Source organism: Festucalex cinctus, chromosome 15 (genome assembly GCF_051991245.1).
Source record: "Festucalex cinctus isolate MCC-2025b chromosome 15, RoL_Fcin_1.0, whole genome shotgun sequence".
NCBI lineage: Eukaryota > Metazoa > Chordata > Actinopteri > Syngnathiformes > Syngnathidae > Festucalex > Festucalex cinctus.
This window is the reverse complement of record NC_135425.1, coordinates 25798174-25813252: the sequence shown is the minus strand read 5'-3', so window position 1 is coordinate 25813252 and position 15079 is coordinate 25798174. Positions and strand designations below refer to the sequence as shown.

At 41.0% G+C, this 15079-nt stretch overlaps 1 protein-coding gene across 7 annotated transcripts in view; it reads right to left on the bottom strand.

Moving 5' to 3' along the window:
* The window catches only part of ntng2b (netrin g2b), a 69306-nt gene extending 57658 nt beyond the window's left edge, over positions 1–11648 (bottom strand). For 6 of the 7 annotated variants that reach the window (XM_077496498.1, XM_077496503.1, XM_077496500.1 and 3 more), the window contains exons 1-2: positions 11308–11647; positions 8520–9088 (exon numbers count right to left, since the gene is read on the bottom strand). In XM_077496498.1, the coding sequence (XP_077352624.1) occupies positions 8520–8831 (312 nt within the window). In that variant the 5' untranslated portion in view covers positions 8832–9088; positions 11308–11647. Of the gene's footprint in view, positions 1–8519; positions 9089–11307 lie in introns of all 7 variants that reach the window. The other variant, XR_013278622.1, reaches the window with a different exon arrangement.
* Positions 11649–15079: the final 3431 nt, after the last annotated feature.

Below are 15079 nucleotides of genomic sequence, written 5' to 3'. Positions count from 1 at the left end.
ATTTATTTATTTATTTATTTTGTGTGTATATATATATATATATATATATATATACTATTTATACAGTGCTGTCTTAAGATATGAGGGGCATGGATTACAAATTTTAGCCGTTTCAGCTATATGGTGGCAGTGAACTCAGTTTGCTTCACAAGAAGCAGCAATTTGGCTGATTTTTTTATTTTTTTTTTAATTCCCCAACAGAGTCTTCAAGCTGGTCTGTTTCTCGCGGTTTAACGTTACTGTAAAACCTCAAATGAAACACATTGTGCACTTTAAACAGCCACATAACTGTCCTTTAAAGTCTGCTAGCTTAATGCTAACAAATAATGGGAAAAGCCTTTGATGGGCTAACGAATTGCAACAATGCTAAGTTTTAAGGAATGCTGTTTTAGGTTAAAAATGACTAAAATTATTACATATTAGACTCATTCAAGGCGCACAAGCCTTTACTTTGAATCTGCCATATGGAGAAACTACATATGATCATTATTATTTTTAAATAGTCTTACACCAACATGTACTTTTGGCCGGTGGTGACGCAGCATTCCTGCATTTTCTGCTTCTCACTCATCCCCCTCTCTCTCTCAGCCACTTCCGGAACCTTCTATAAGTTATATTACCAGCAAGGGGAATAAAGTGTATAAGGGACGCTGAGCAAACACACACAATATATTTAGTTTTGGGATGGGGGGGTGGACATCAAGTGAAATGACCCTCCTGTTAAAAAGGCCTCGGAGGGGCGAAAGCGAAGGATATTGCTTTTTCATTTATGACGTTCATCTTTTATCTTGTGAGAGGTTTTCATGCGGAGAATTGCGCACACGAGTACGTGTTGTCGGCTCAACCGATATCGAGGGCAACTTTTCATTACCTGCAAATAATCTGCAGATGGCGCCCATCTTTAATTTCGGGGAGTTCAATGGGCATGGAAAGCAAAAAAATTGTCATATGCATGCGTGATTGGCGGTGTTGGAAACATGTAGTGTAAAAAACTGTTTTGTTTTTTTTAGACCCTGTTCTATAAAGTGTTATTACTGTAAGTGCTGTAATGCAGTGTTGCCTTGAGAATGAAAACTACCTCAAATTAACGAGCGAAAATGTCAATTCTTTTAATTCATGAATTTTTAGGCTAGATTTTGAGTTTATTTCAGACGGAAGAAGATCAAACAGTTGTTAGGGAATTGTAGTTTATAATTTTTTTTTTATTTTTTATTTTTTTACTATTTTAATCTTGCACTGGAAAAATACTCATAAAAAAATAAAACAAAACAACCAACTATTAGCTGATTAATTTAAAAATATATTCACAAAAAAATGAAACAACTTTTTTTTTGGTCCCTTGAACTCGTAAAGATATGAATTACAGGAACAACATATTAATATTTGTAATACTTTGCCCCTTTGTAAATTTAATTTTACAATAAAGAGAAAAATCGGCAACATTTAGGTGATTTTACGAATTTATTTATTTATTTATTTTGTGGGTGTTGTGGGGTAATTAATGTTTGAATTTCATTATCTTCCTCTTATGTTGTAATGTTTAAAAAAAAAAAAAAAAGCAATCTGCAAAGATGAGCCGATTTTAAAAGTGCACAAATCAGGCAATTACTCATACTAAGACGAATGACTAAAGTGAAACAAAAGTGACAAACACTATCTAAACTCTAATTAAAAGTAATTACATTTCCGAAACAAAAGTCAAAACCAAATAAAAAATAAATTCCAGCCTTTTTTCTGGGGAAGCCTGCCCAGATATGGCCCAGGAGTTCGGCATCGACCCGGTTTCCCTCTCACTGCGGGCCGGCAACGCAAAACACTCCGACACCACTGTGGCCGATTCCCCTTAGCCCCGCCCACCTCGCTTCGGCACAAACCTCACAACTCGCTTATGCCAACCCTTCACATTGCGGGGTGCGTATTAGCACGCGATCCGACCCAAGGGGGGGTCGCGGCGTCCGGTCGGCCGCTGGGCTCGGGGCCTGCCCTTTCACGCGGCCTTGAAGGCCACAGCTGGGCAGGCGGGGGGGGCAGCAAGCGTGGCCGCTGGCCCAGTCTGGGACACGCGCTTCCAATCCACCAGCTGTCATCGTCCGCCCCTTTCCTTTTCTTTGCTTCCTCCCCTTTCCTGCTCCTCTCTCGTTTTCCCTTCTCATGTCTATTTTTAGAGCTGGCTGCTTTCCGACTTCTAAAACGGGCGTTGTGGAGCAGGGAGGTGTGTTGTTGTTGTTGTTGTCGTCGTCCCTTCGACGGGACCGACTCTCATGCGCTAATGTTCCCACACCGGCCCGTTGGCATGTCGCTGGTCTGATGGGGAACGCCGGATTGCGAAGGTTTGGCTTCAAAGCGGAAATAACAAGCAACATTCTTGAAAGCGTTACCACATTATTTATTTATTTTTTTTGTATCGACTCGATGGTTCTGCTTAGCTAAGCTCGACTCTTGGAGGTTGCAAGTCGACGCCGTGCCCTCCGCAACGCACACTCGGATGGAAAATGTAGATAATTATAAATTGATTTCTGTACATTCTTACATTTCTTAGTCTCACATAATGTTAGTCGGGTAACACAGTTTAAAAAAAAATAAAAATTTTTACTTATAATGTCAATAATAAAATGTTTTCTTCATTTGACGTTTGCTAAAAGTTGAGTCATGGTGATCTGCAAAGCTTGAATCAAAGGAATTTGTTGTTACTTATTTTCCAAAAACTTAAAAAAAAAAAAAAATGACATGGTCAATTATACTATAAGACTAAAGATAAGTGCCTTGCCTATTATCAATCCTTGGTTCGTGTTGGGTATGGTCGTCGTTTAAAAAAAGTAAATCTGTTTTTACAGAATAAAAGCATTACAAATTTAGTTGCATTCATTGTGAAGTACAAATAAATGTCACATTTGAAGGATTAAATATCTCCAAATATATTGAAGTTTTGGTAAAAATCATAAAAAATCGTTCTGTCCGCTCTCTGCTCTATCCTCTACTCCTTGTTCTTCTGCCTTTCTTTGCATGCATGCACTCGCGGTTGACAACGGGGCGCTCTAAAACGGCCACACGCCAGTGCACATCGGGGTGAAAGCTAGCTATCTAGCTAGCGAGCTAGCTAGCTGCCCGTCACAATTGTCATCTAACCGCTGATGCGATCAAAACTCGCTCAAGTTCTTATTTTAATTGATGCAGTAGCTCCAAAATTTTTGTATGTTTTCAGGAATTGTCTTCAAACATATATGATGTATTTTGATGCAAATCTTTACGGATTCTTTCGATCAGATACTGTAAGTACTCTTGGATCTACAACATTTGTAAGCTGCTTTTTTTGGGCAAATGGTTATGCTAAAAAATCATATTTCAGCGGGTCAATTTCTTCTAGCTGTTAGGAATGTAACAAATAACGGCAATATCGCGATATTAAAACTGCCACAATATATATGTATATGCATATCGTCGTCGTCTCTTCACGGTGGCTAGTTTTTTTTCGTGCAGTTTAATTTTCACAAGGCATATTTTGGCCCTTGATATGTTTAAAATCCACGTTAATGGCCAGATGAATATATATATATAATTTCTTTTATTTTATATTTTTTATATTATTATTATTATTATTATTATATATTTATATCTTTATATTTTTCATTGCTGTAATGTACAAAATCACAACATTGTGGGATTTTTTTTCTGTAGTATTAACTCTTTTTTTTTTTACAATATTGTGAACTTTTTTGGTATCGCCAACCTATATATCGTGATAATATATGATATTGTGATGTTTTCATATCGTTACATCCCTGCTAGCTATTTGGCATCATTTTTTATGTTGCATCTTCGGCAGTACAGTACAGTCGCAACTGCGAAGCTTCTGCGACAGAAGCCAACACGCTGAACACGCTGGCCCCGCTTGGCAGAGTTTGTTGCACTCCCGGCAAAAAAAACATAACGAGAGAAATCGACGGGAAGCAAGAAAAAAAAAAATAATAATCCTCCTGTGGAGGAAAGTACAGTAAAGCGAAAGCAGGCAGGGATAGCGCACCGTCGCATCAAACCGACTCCCTGAATCCTCTCCAGTTTTTAGGAACACGCTGTCACGGGGTGAAGGAGGAAAGTGAGAGGCGGGAGGGGTGGTGGGGGGGACAAAAAAACAACAAAAAACAAACAATTTTGCATCTTTCTCCGCAGTCGCTTGTGTGAAGTCTTATTAAAGACGAGCAGCTCTGCCCATGGGGTGATTACCCACCCCTCCCCATCTCCCCTCCCATTTTCCTGTGCCCCAACTTTTTCCCTTGACTTGTGGGATTGCATGCAAATGCACGGCAATTAAATAAGAAGTACAACTTTTCTGTACAGCTGCCAAATCCTTCAGGCGGGGAAAAAGGAGGGAGAGCGCGAAAGGGGGGTGGAGGGGGGAGGAAAAGGCTTCTTTCCTGTAAATAAATGATCTGGATACCAACACAGTAGACGAGCAGATAAGATAAATGCGTCTCCATTCCCTGACGTGCGCGTGTACGCTTGAATTCATCATCTGCTGGAGTGGCGAATGCTGCCCATCACATTTGAACGCAAAAAAAAAAAAAAGTGGATTGAGACGATAATTTTTGGGCAATCAACATCTAATATGGCCAAAAAAATGACACGCTTTGCTACCACGGAGAATGGACCATCATTGTTTTGTTGTTTTTAACTCATCACTGGCAGCCATTTTCACATTTCGCAATCCCGTTCGCTCCCGGCTATTTTACTGGATTTTGACTGATTTTGCAAGGCTCACAGAATATTGTGTTCTTTTGCTATAAAAGCATGGAACCTATCAAAAGAAAGATTAAAGTCTCTTCTTTCATCAGGGGGAAAAAAAAGTATGTTTCTATCTGTTTCCATTTTGGAGCAATTAGCATTAGAATATAGCTAAGTTTCATCAGTTTTCACAAATCTATTTAAAATTGTAAGTAATTGAGCTTTTTTTCTAGATGGTCCTGGTTGATCTCCTTTGCTCTGCTGCCACCTGCTGGCCGTTTGTGTAATAACTACCATTTCTGCAACCGTTCCTTGCAGTTTAGAGGCTGCATCAAAGCCTTCTGTATACTCTAGCATAAAAAAAAAACACAAAAAAAAAACGTATAAATACGTCTTTGGGACACTTAAAACATTAAAAAAACGTATTTACACGTTATTGGGAGCAAATGAGTTAATGTCAAACATTACAAGCATGGATTAAAAATTTTTTTTATTTTTTTTTATTTTTTTATTTTTTTTTAAGCAAGCCAAATGGCGGATGATTAAAAATAATGATTTTAAAGGAAATTAAAAGTGCACCTTTCCTTAAATGTTATCTGCAACCATACGCAAAAAATGTATCGAGTCATACTATTACTGTCCTTGGTCCTTTAATAAAGCAAGTGTCAAATTTTAAAGAGGAAGTCAACCCCATTTTTTTTTGACAATATGTTGTATGCAGCCCCAATGGTCTAAATATTATATTCTGGTTAATATTGCGTTAGTGGAATATGAGTTAAGTAGCAAATGCAGCCGTTTTTAATGCATCTTCGGGTGTGTCAGACGTTGATGGCTAAGTATGGAATATTAACTCATTCACTCCCAAAAACGTATTTGTACGTTTTTTTTTAAGGTTTTTGTATGCTAGAGCATTATGAAGGCTTTGATGCAGTTTCTGACCTGAAGAGGTCGCTTAAAGCAATGGTAGTTATACAAAAAAAAAAAAGGCCAGCAGGTGGCAGCAAAGTATAAGAGATCAGCCAGCAACAAGCTCTTTTTCCCAGTATTTTCAACAGGTTTGTGAATAATGATGAAACTTAGCTAATTCGAATGCTAAGTGCTGCAAAATTAAAAACAGGTACAAATATATATTTTTTCCTGATGAAAGAAGAGACTTTAATCTTTATTTTGGTAGGTTCCATGTTTTTAGAGCAATAACCTGAAAATGGCTGGGAGTGAATGAGTTAAAAGTAACACCTTACAAAAAAACAAGGAGATAGATCCCAATTCCCTGAAGGAGATTATAAGACATACTGTGAAAGTTTTCTTTTTTTCTTTCTTTTTTTTTTGGCTAAAGAGGCGTTCGTTCAGATGGTCGTCATAAATTAGTCAGCGATTGACGCCCACTCATCGCGCCTCACCTGCCAAGGAAAAACTGTCACCTACTCAAGCTCCTCCAGCCCCGCGCACGCACCCGCCGCCGCCGCCGCCGCCTTCGCCTCGGCCGCCAGACGCCGCCGACACCGAGCTTAAAGCGCTGACTCGGATCTCGCTGCTTCCTGTCCGGTACCGTCCGCCCGCCCTCCCATCATCATCATCATCTCGTCGGGGCCCGGTGGCGCACTCTCCGGGCCGACCGACCCCTTGTAAGGAGGCCCATTAAGGAGCCCATCAATATTTCATTAGAGCTCACTCAGAAGCAAGACTTGCAGAACTTTCCGGGCCTGAGCCATTAGGAAGGGGGGGGGGGGGGGGGTGGACGTCAATACGTCACAGCCGTCTTGGGCTATAAACTCACATGACGCCCCCCCCTCCCACCTCCCATCTGGAGGAGACATCTGAGAGGCTTTCTGGCTTTCTTGTTTCCGCTTCGTCGACACGAAACAAATCATGAACCGTTCGGCGTCCGATATGGCGGAAGAGAGGACGGCTCGTTTGTTAAAAACACCAAAACCGCCACTCAACCGTACCGTACTGTCTCGCTTTCGGACTTTTGAGCAGACGAGACGGGTCTGGTGACTTTCTACTGACGGGTTTGCTGCTTAATTCTCGTCCATAAAGCTTGAATATATGAATACTTCAGCGGTTGGGGGGGGGGCTGGCCCGCAGGCTGGGGCGGCCGCGTTAAATATTGCTGACATCTTAACGAGTTTTCCCACCGAGCTTTGCCCTTCGTTGTCCTTGCCGCCTTGTAGACAAAAAAAAAAAAAAAGAAGATCCCATTTTAGTGGCAAAACTACAATGAAGTGAAGCCAGCTGTGAGTTGCAAAAAATGGGGTGTGGCCAATTAGAGGACGTCAGGAGCAGTGCTGTCGGCTGAAGGTGCATCTTCTACCACAATATAAGCACTCCCCAAAAAGATTGCCGAAGAAATCTGCAAAGTTCTCAGGGTGTGCTATAGTGAGGGATTGATGTTAGCGGGGTTGTTGGCCAACTCGTTGCACTTATGTCATCGCGCTAGCTAAGAAGCCTGCAGATCTTCATTAATGAAATCAGCCTTTGCCTGCGTGTCATCTAAGCTTCCTGATTGTTTTCCGTGGTGGGAAGGAAGCAAGTGCAAAAGACATCGTTGCTCCGCTTGAGTGGATTTTTCAGGCATTTACAACGATGACGACAGATTCACAGGCGCCGTTCTCTGCTACGGTATCAAAATGGGTCATGTAGACTATAAAATTGATAGAAAAAAAGAAAAACTGCAAGGTGAAAATTGTTATGTCTTGTAAATTGTAATTTCATCCCACAGTGCTGCAATACTGTGATGAGAGGTGTTAGCTACTAGCTAGCTTTCAAGCTAACAAACTTCCAGGACCACCGCCTCGACGCGTCACTTTCGGAATTTAACTCATTAAACTCGTCGCCATTTTGACTGAAGCAACCCCCTTCGCTCCCGGCTGTTTTACTGGATTAGGACTGATTTTGAAAGGCCCACAGAATATTGTGTTCTATTGCTATAAAAACATGGAACCTACCAAAAAAAAGATTAAAGTCTCTTATTTCATCAGGAAAAAAAAACAAAAACATCATTATTCACAAATCTGTTTAAAACGGTGGGGAAAGGCCCCGGTTGATCTCTTATACTCTGCAGCCACCTACTGGCCGTTTTTGTAATAACTACCATTGCTTCAAGCATTCTCTTCAGTTCAGAGACTGCATCAAAGCCTTCTTTATGCGCTAGCATAAAACAACAACAACATATAAATACATCTTTGGGAGCATGGTAATATTTAAAAACGTATTTATACGTTTTTTGTGAGCAAATGAGTTAAAGAATGACTCTGTGCTGTTTTGCAAATTGTGGCAAACTTGTCACCTAACTGCATGTTACGTTTGCGCCAGATAACCGCTGATGCTTATGAAGTTGCTCAAGTTTACTCACTTCGGATGCGGAAATGCGTTACCGGTGACCCTTCATCAGGTAAATGAGCATCATTTTTATTCTTTACTCTATTCTTTGTTTTTTACATTACGCACAACTCTCATTTATTGTGCAATAATTTAATTGTAACATGTATTTGTTACATGTTTTGATGCATTTTTATACTTTATAAAACATGTATGTCTGAATTTTGGGAGGCTTGGAACGGATTAGGGCATTTACATAGAAAATGCGTCTCTACTTACAAACTTTTCTACTTAATTAAGAACTTTCTTCCAGAACCAATTAATTTCGTAAGTAGAGGTTCCACTGTACTTCATTCATTCATACAATGGGTGCCTCGGGCCGAGGCCCCCTCAGCCCCTCCCCCCCGCACACCCAACCACGCCCATGACGTTCTCCCCACTTCTTGACCCGAAGCAAAAACAAAACAAAAACAACTCACCAGGGTGCAGAACCTCTCGGGCGGGTTCCCGCACGTGATGCCGGGCGGGTCCACCTTGATCCTCATGTAGTCCTTCATGGACTCGGCCCGGGGCTGGCAGGCGTAGTGCTCCCACACGGAGCCGTCATCCGTGCTCACCAGAGACTTGCACAGTTCGTACTGGCCGGCCAGCGCCGAGGCCGAGCAGTGCAGCAACAGCAGCAGCAGCGGCAGCGGCGGCAAGAGCGCGACCCGGAGGAGCATGGCGGGCCGGGCGGGGCGGCGGTCGGGGCTCGGCGGAGGGGGGGGCCACGCGCATGGGCCGCCGATCATAGGGAGGCGTCGGACATCCTCGCGCGACTTTCGCCGGCGGGCCGGCAAGCGACTGCGAACGTCTCCCGCGTTTCCTCTCCGGCTTGGGGTTCCTGGGGATGCTTTCGGGGAATGATGCGGGCGTGCGCTTTCACCATAGTGGCGCCGGGAGCGCGGGGGGGGGATGGGGGGCGTTCACGCAGATCTGCGGCTCAAATCCTGCAGGGGCGGGGCCGCGCCTTGCCGGCCGCTCAACAGCATCGGCCCTCTCGATTGTCCTGCGAGGTGGAACATGACAAGTTTAGACGCTTGTTTGTTGTTGTCAAAGCAAACCTGTTATCCTCTTGACGTTTATCCTCTTAAGGGCGAGCTGGAGCACACCCACGACTGGTCGCCAAGTCGGGTTGCAAACGGGTGGAAAAGTTCTGATAAATTCCTATGTGAATTTTTGTATTGATTTATTTTTGTTTTTTGGGGATATTCCAAATTGGAACGTTTCGGTTGGAATGGACTCGACCCTGGATCTCATCACCCTGAACTGGTCGCCAGTAAGGTTGCAAAGGAATATTTCGGGAGTTTCGTGTACACTTGGACTTAGACTTGACTTTATTGATCCTTTTGGGATGGCTCTCTCTGAGAAATTTACATTTCCAGCACAGATAATAAAATAAAAAACAATTCAATCAATCAATAAATAAGGTTATTACACCAGAGATTGAATTAATAATAATAATAATAAAAAATATTATATATAAATAAATAAACATATATATATATATATATATATATATATATATATATATATATATATATATATATATATATATATATATATATATATATTGGGAAATCATATTTGCAGATTTATTTTTTTTAAATTAATTAATTTATTTTATAATTTTTTTTTAACTGAAGGCACCTTGGTGTCAAGAATAAAATTTCAAGCTTCAAAGCCTGGACTGGTCGCCAGGACAATTTGACCATTTGACCCCCCCGCCCCAATCAACTATTTTTTTTGAGGTCCCACTTCAATCTGCACAAAGAAATGTGCAGCTTCCAGTGGGTGTGGTGACACGTGCTCCGAAATTGCTTTGGAAAGTGCGACAATTCCACTAGAAAACTGTTTTTATATAAATTTGATATGGGGGGGCGGACCTCAAATCGCTAGCACCGCCCCTGCGTGGCGTCCAGTAAGTCCATCTACAGTTGCGAGATACTTCCATTTAAAAAAAAAAAAGAAACGAGTATAGATGTACAGAGGTGTATAATATATTAGTGTTTCTGTGACATATGTGTACCAATATTTCTTTTGTTGTGTGCATATATGTGGAAATTATATTATAGATGGAATGAATTGTGAAGGGTTGGATTTAAAGAACTTTTCAGGACGGAAGTTTTTGTATGGGATACTTGGAAGATATGTTTTACAATTTGGTCTTTTTTTTTTTTTTTTTTTTTTTTTTGTACTGCGTGTCCGAAAATCAAAGTTTATTCAATCAACGTATTCCAAGTGAAACCGCAAAAAGCACCCGGAACATTACATTTTCCTATTTAGTACTGAGGTGTCCAAACTATGGCCCAGGGCTCATTTGGGGGCCCAACTTCCAAATTTTGCGGCATATACTAGAAATGAGATATAAAAGTGCATAGTTTTAGTAAAAAATAAAAATGTGGAGGTGGGCAACATGAGAAGTGCAAAAATTAAAAAAGGTGACAGTTTTTTTTTTTTTTGCGACACCCACATATCATGGGTCGGTATGTAGTTGCGACTAAATTCGTTTTATTTTACTGTTGAAAAGAAACATCTGTATTCATTTTTCAAAGCAAAAACGTTTCCCTCCACTTTCCTCTGTTGTCAACGTCGCTTCAAAATGATCGTCTCGTTCTGCTTTTAAACTTGAAGACCTGATTCAAGCTGCCGTTTGGTGCAGGGGCGGACCTATTGTGGTCAGCATACGGGGATGTGGCCACCCCAATTTTTTTGTATTTTTTGGTTCCGAACCGGGGATTGGCTCATATTCATGACGTCAAACAAGTTTCAATGAAACGTCTTCCGAAGTTTTGTTGAAGCCGCGAAAGAAAATATTACTTGAATTTAATCAAATTAAAGTGGCCAAAAAAAAACTCAAAAATATTTGCGAGACAACGTATTTGATTTCATTGCATTTTGTTGCAGAAATTTGTACCGCCCCCAGATAACGTCAGAGGATTTCAAAGTGGTGGTCGCATCCTCGCCATTTTTTATGTTCAAAGTTTAGCCTGGATTTCAACTGAAAAGGGGGTTTCCCCTATCATCCATCTGCACCCCCCACCCCTTTTCACCCACCCGCCACATGCCCTACTTAACACAACACGTGGACTCGATCGTGTGTCTTAATTGAATCCAATCCCGGATCTTTTTTTTTAATTTTATTTTTGTCGTCGAGCAGCTCGTCAATGTCTTGAAAGCGGCGTAAAAAAAAAAAAAGTCACGCAAACCTGCTCCGTCGTCACTTACTAGTCGCGCGCATCCGCGGGACGCTCGGCGGCGTCCTGCCCTCTCTTGGCGGGACCGGCGCCGATCATCCGCTCTCGTGTTTGCGCTCAGTCATGAAGAAGAAGAAGAAGAAGAAATCCCAAAGAGAAGGAAAGAGGTGTCGTGCCGGATGATGTCCTGGATGGCGCCGAAAGGAGTATCAAAAGTAGAAAATGTTGACTTTGAGGGAAGGCTGCTTGTCGTATTCCTCCTCCCTCCCTCTCTCTCTCTCTCTCTCGCTCGCTCTCTCTCTCTCCGCGCCTCCTCTTCTTCTTCGTCCGCTTGCACACTTTACGAGCTTCACGCGGGATGCTGAAGGGCGCTCGCGCACGCTCCCTCCCTCCCTTCCTCTCTCTCTCTCTCTCTCTCTCTCTCTCTCTCTCTCTTTCTAATGCCCAGCCTAAATCCTCCTGCCCATCACTTTCAATCACTATCCGGTCCTGACACCCCCTCCCCCCCTCCGGCCTCGTCCCCCGTCCAGCAGGGGTGGGGGGGGGGGGGGGGGGGGGGGGGGGGGGTGCGCCCCACCCCGTCCCTTATCCCGGGTGGTCCCGAGCTGCGACGACGATGCAAAGTGTGCACACGCTTCTGTTCTGCCGCGCGCCCGCCTCCTCGCAGATGTCTTTTCTTTTTTTTTTTTTTTTTTTTTTGCTACACCGCTCCCCCCCCCACCCCCCACCTCTCATAATGACCTTATCTAACACATCTTTTTACATCCGCGAAAATGATATGAATACATTAGCTTTTGGGTGGTAATATAACAGAGCGGTGTAATAATGTTGCGGTTCAAAGTTCCAGAGGTGGGCTGATGAGGAGGGATGAATTTCTCCCCCTCCCCAAACACGCCCCCACCCCAACCCCCCAGTACTTTTTTTTTAATTTTTTTTTTAATTAAATTACAATGTGTTTATTATGAATGGAAATAAGGCTAAAGCACAATATAGCCGAGAAATTGAGTTGACATCCATCAAGGTTTCTGCGTATTGCGTAACTTTATAGAAAGAAAGATTGTGCAATGTTACATCTTTTAAACTTTATATTATCGTATTGGACCTTATTTTTTAGGTGCTTGAAGAAACTGCCGATACCAGCCCCACAAAGAAGAAAATTTCGTTCAAAATAGTTGATGAAATTTGATATCAAAAGTATTGAAGGTTTCATTCAACACATTGATAATCAGTCTGAGAATATTTACTGTGCAGAGGCTAAAATGTTTGGTTTCTAAATTATTAATCGATTATCAAAATTGATTATTGATCGATTTGTTTGAGCAACTGTTTAAAAAAACTGAATAATCGATATCAAATTGATTGTTCTTTTGAAGCCTGATATCAATTCCTAAAACCATGAATCACTTATTTTAAAATCTCTCTCTCATAAATTCATCAGAAAATTAATTTTGAAAGACCGATTTTTTTTTTGTACCTTACAGTTATAAAAGACCTGACTTATTGCACTTTAAGACGATTCAGAATTGTTTTATTTTTACAATTGTTAAATTTGAATTATGGAAATATTTTGTGATTATTAACATGTGTTACATTTATTAATAAACTAAATAATTTAACCAGTTACTGACACTGCAAAATTTTATTTGGAATTCACTGTTTGTGAAGTTTTTTTTAAATATATTTTTTAATCAAAATCATGTCTTCGATATTTAAGTAGAATTGACGTTCCCGAATGAATCAATATCGGATTGAATTGAAGTGAATCGGATCAGGTAAAATCAATATCGAATCGAACTGAACCCTTGTGGATCGAAATGGAATCGATTGAGGAAATTACAATCGATGCCCAGCCCTCGTTGCACCTCTAATTGCAATTAAAAGAAATAAACGATTTAAAAATGTGTTTATTGAATCTATTGATGATCACTTTCACTTTTTGAAGTGAACTCTCAAGAATCAACAAAGTTTTCCAGCTTATTGTAAGAGATTAAGAAACATGCATGCTGTATATTTTACGATGAACCCAAAAAAATAATGCCCTTCCTGGTGACGGCCTGTGGAGTTTGGAACGCGTCCCGTACTGACCTCATCGCCTCGTTTCCCTTTTTCTCCGCCTTCTTCCCCCCCCAAAAAAGCAGTCAAGTGTCCGTCGCCATTCATTTCAATGGAATCATATTTCATGCCTTTTGTTCCCCCATATTGGCCAGATATGAATCAGACTGCGCGCCACCTGTCGTAACGTGTGCTTCAAACGGGAAACAACCAACACACACATGGGCGCGCACGCGCGGAGTGGTTTCCTAGCAACTCCTAGTTAGAAGTTTCACCTTGGAAGCTGTGCTCTCTTCACCTACATCAGGTGCAGTCGCCACCCAAGGGAAGACAAAAATAACCCCCCCAGTGACCCCAATACACACGCTCACACAAACATAGAACCTACCAAAAGAAACATTAAAGTCTCTTCTTTCATCAGGAAAAAAAAGGATATTTCTAACAATTTTCCTTTTGCAGCAATTAGCATTTGAATATAGCTACATGGTCCTGGTTGATCTCTTATACTCTGCTGCCACCTTCTGGCCGTTTTTTGTAATAACTGCCATTTCTTAAACCATCCTCTTCAGTTCAGATCAAAGTATGCTCAAGTATAAGAAAAACGTATAAATACGTCTTTGGGACAGGAAAAGTACATTTCCAGCTGTTTTCATTTTGCAGCAATTATCAAAAAAAATATATCTAAGTTTCATCATTATTCACAAATCTATTTGGAATTGTGAGTAACAAGCTGCAAGCTTTTTTTCAACATGTTCCTGGTTGATCTCTTATACTCTGCTGTCACCTTCTGGCCGTTTGTGTAATAACTACCTTTTTTTCGACCGTTCTTTGCAGTTGGGAGGCTGCATCAAAGCCTTCTGTATGTTCTAGCATAAAAAAAAACGTATAAATACATCTTTGGAACACTTAAAACATTTAAAATAGAACGTATTTATACGTTTTTGGGAGCAAATGAGTTAAAAGCAAATACAAAGGTATTTTTATTTTACTGATATTCTGACATGTTAAAAAAAAAAGTGTTTTCCTTGGTAAAGGGAGGTTGACCCCTTCCCTAAATTTTAAAATATTTATGTATATAATATTTAAAAATGTATATATTTTTTAAATATTGGTGTTTAAAAAAAAAAAAAAAAGTTTTTACCAAACCATGAATATGCAGGTCCACTTTATATCCATATATATAATCTACTACCCCCTGGTGGCCAAGATGTGCACAATATCGACTATGAGGCGCAGTCAGGAGACCTGACACACATGCACACACAAAGGATGAGTGTGTTGAAATTGCAGTCATCGGGCGTGGCGGCATACCGACTGATTGTCTTTTTCGCCGTTTCAGCAAAATGAGTTGAACGAGTAAAAATTGGTAATGTGACGAAATCCACCTCGAAGTTACTTAATTGGTGACGTAGGTCAATTTTTTATTTTGTTTTGGTGCGTGTGCATGTGTGTGTGAATTAGTGTAAATTTGTACTCATTAGTTCGACTAAAACCTAATAAAAAAATAATAATTCCCATGACCCTTCACCTTAACCGGATACTTCAGAGTCCCGCCAGAATCGTCAAGTTCAGAAGGTCAGGAGACCAGAGGAAAGGTCAAAGGAAAGAAAGATGAATCAAAAGTGAAATCCAGCACCGACTAAACACCACCTGCCACCCACGTGGTTACAAAACCAGATCTAAAGTGACCAGAGGAAAAACTAAAGGAAGGATAGATGAAGCAGAGTGAGATCCACACACATCGGCATCCA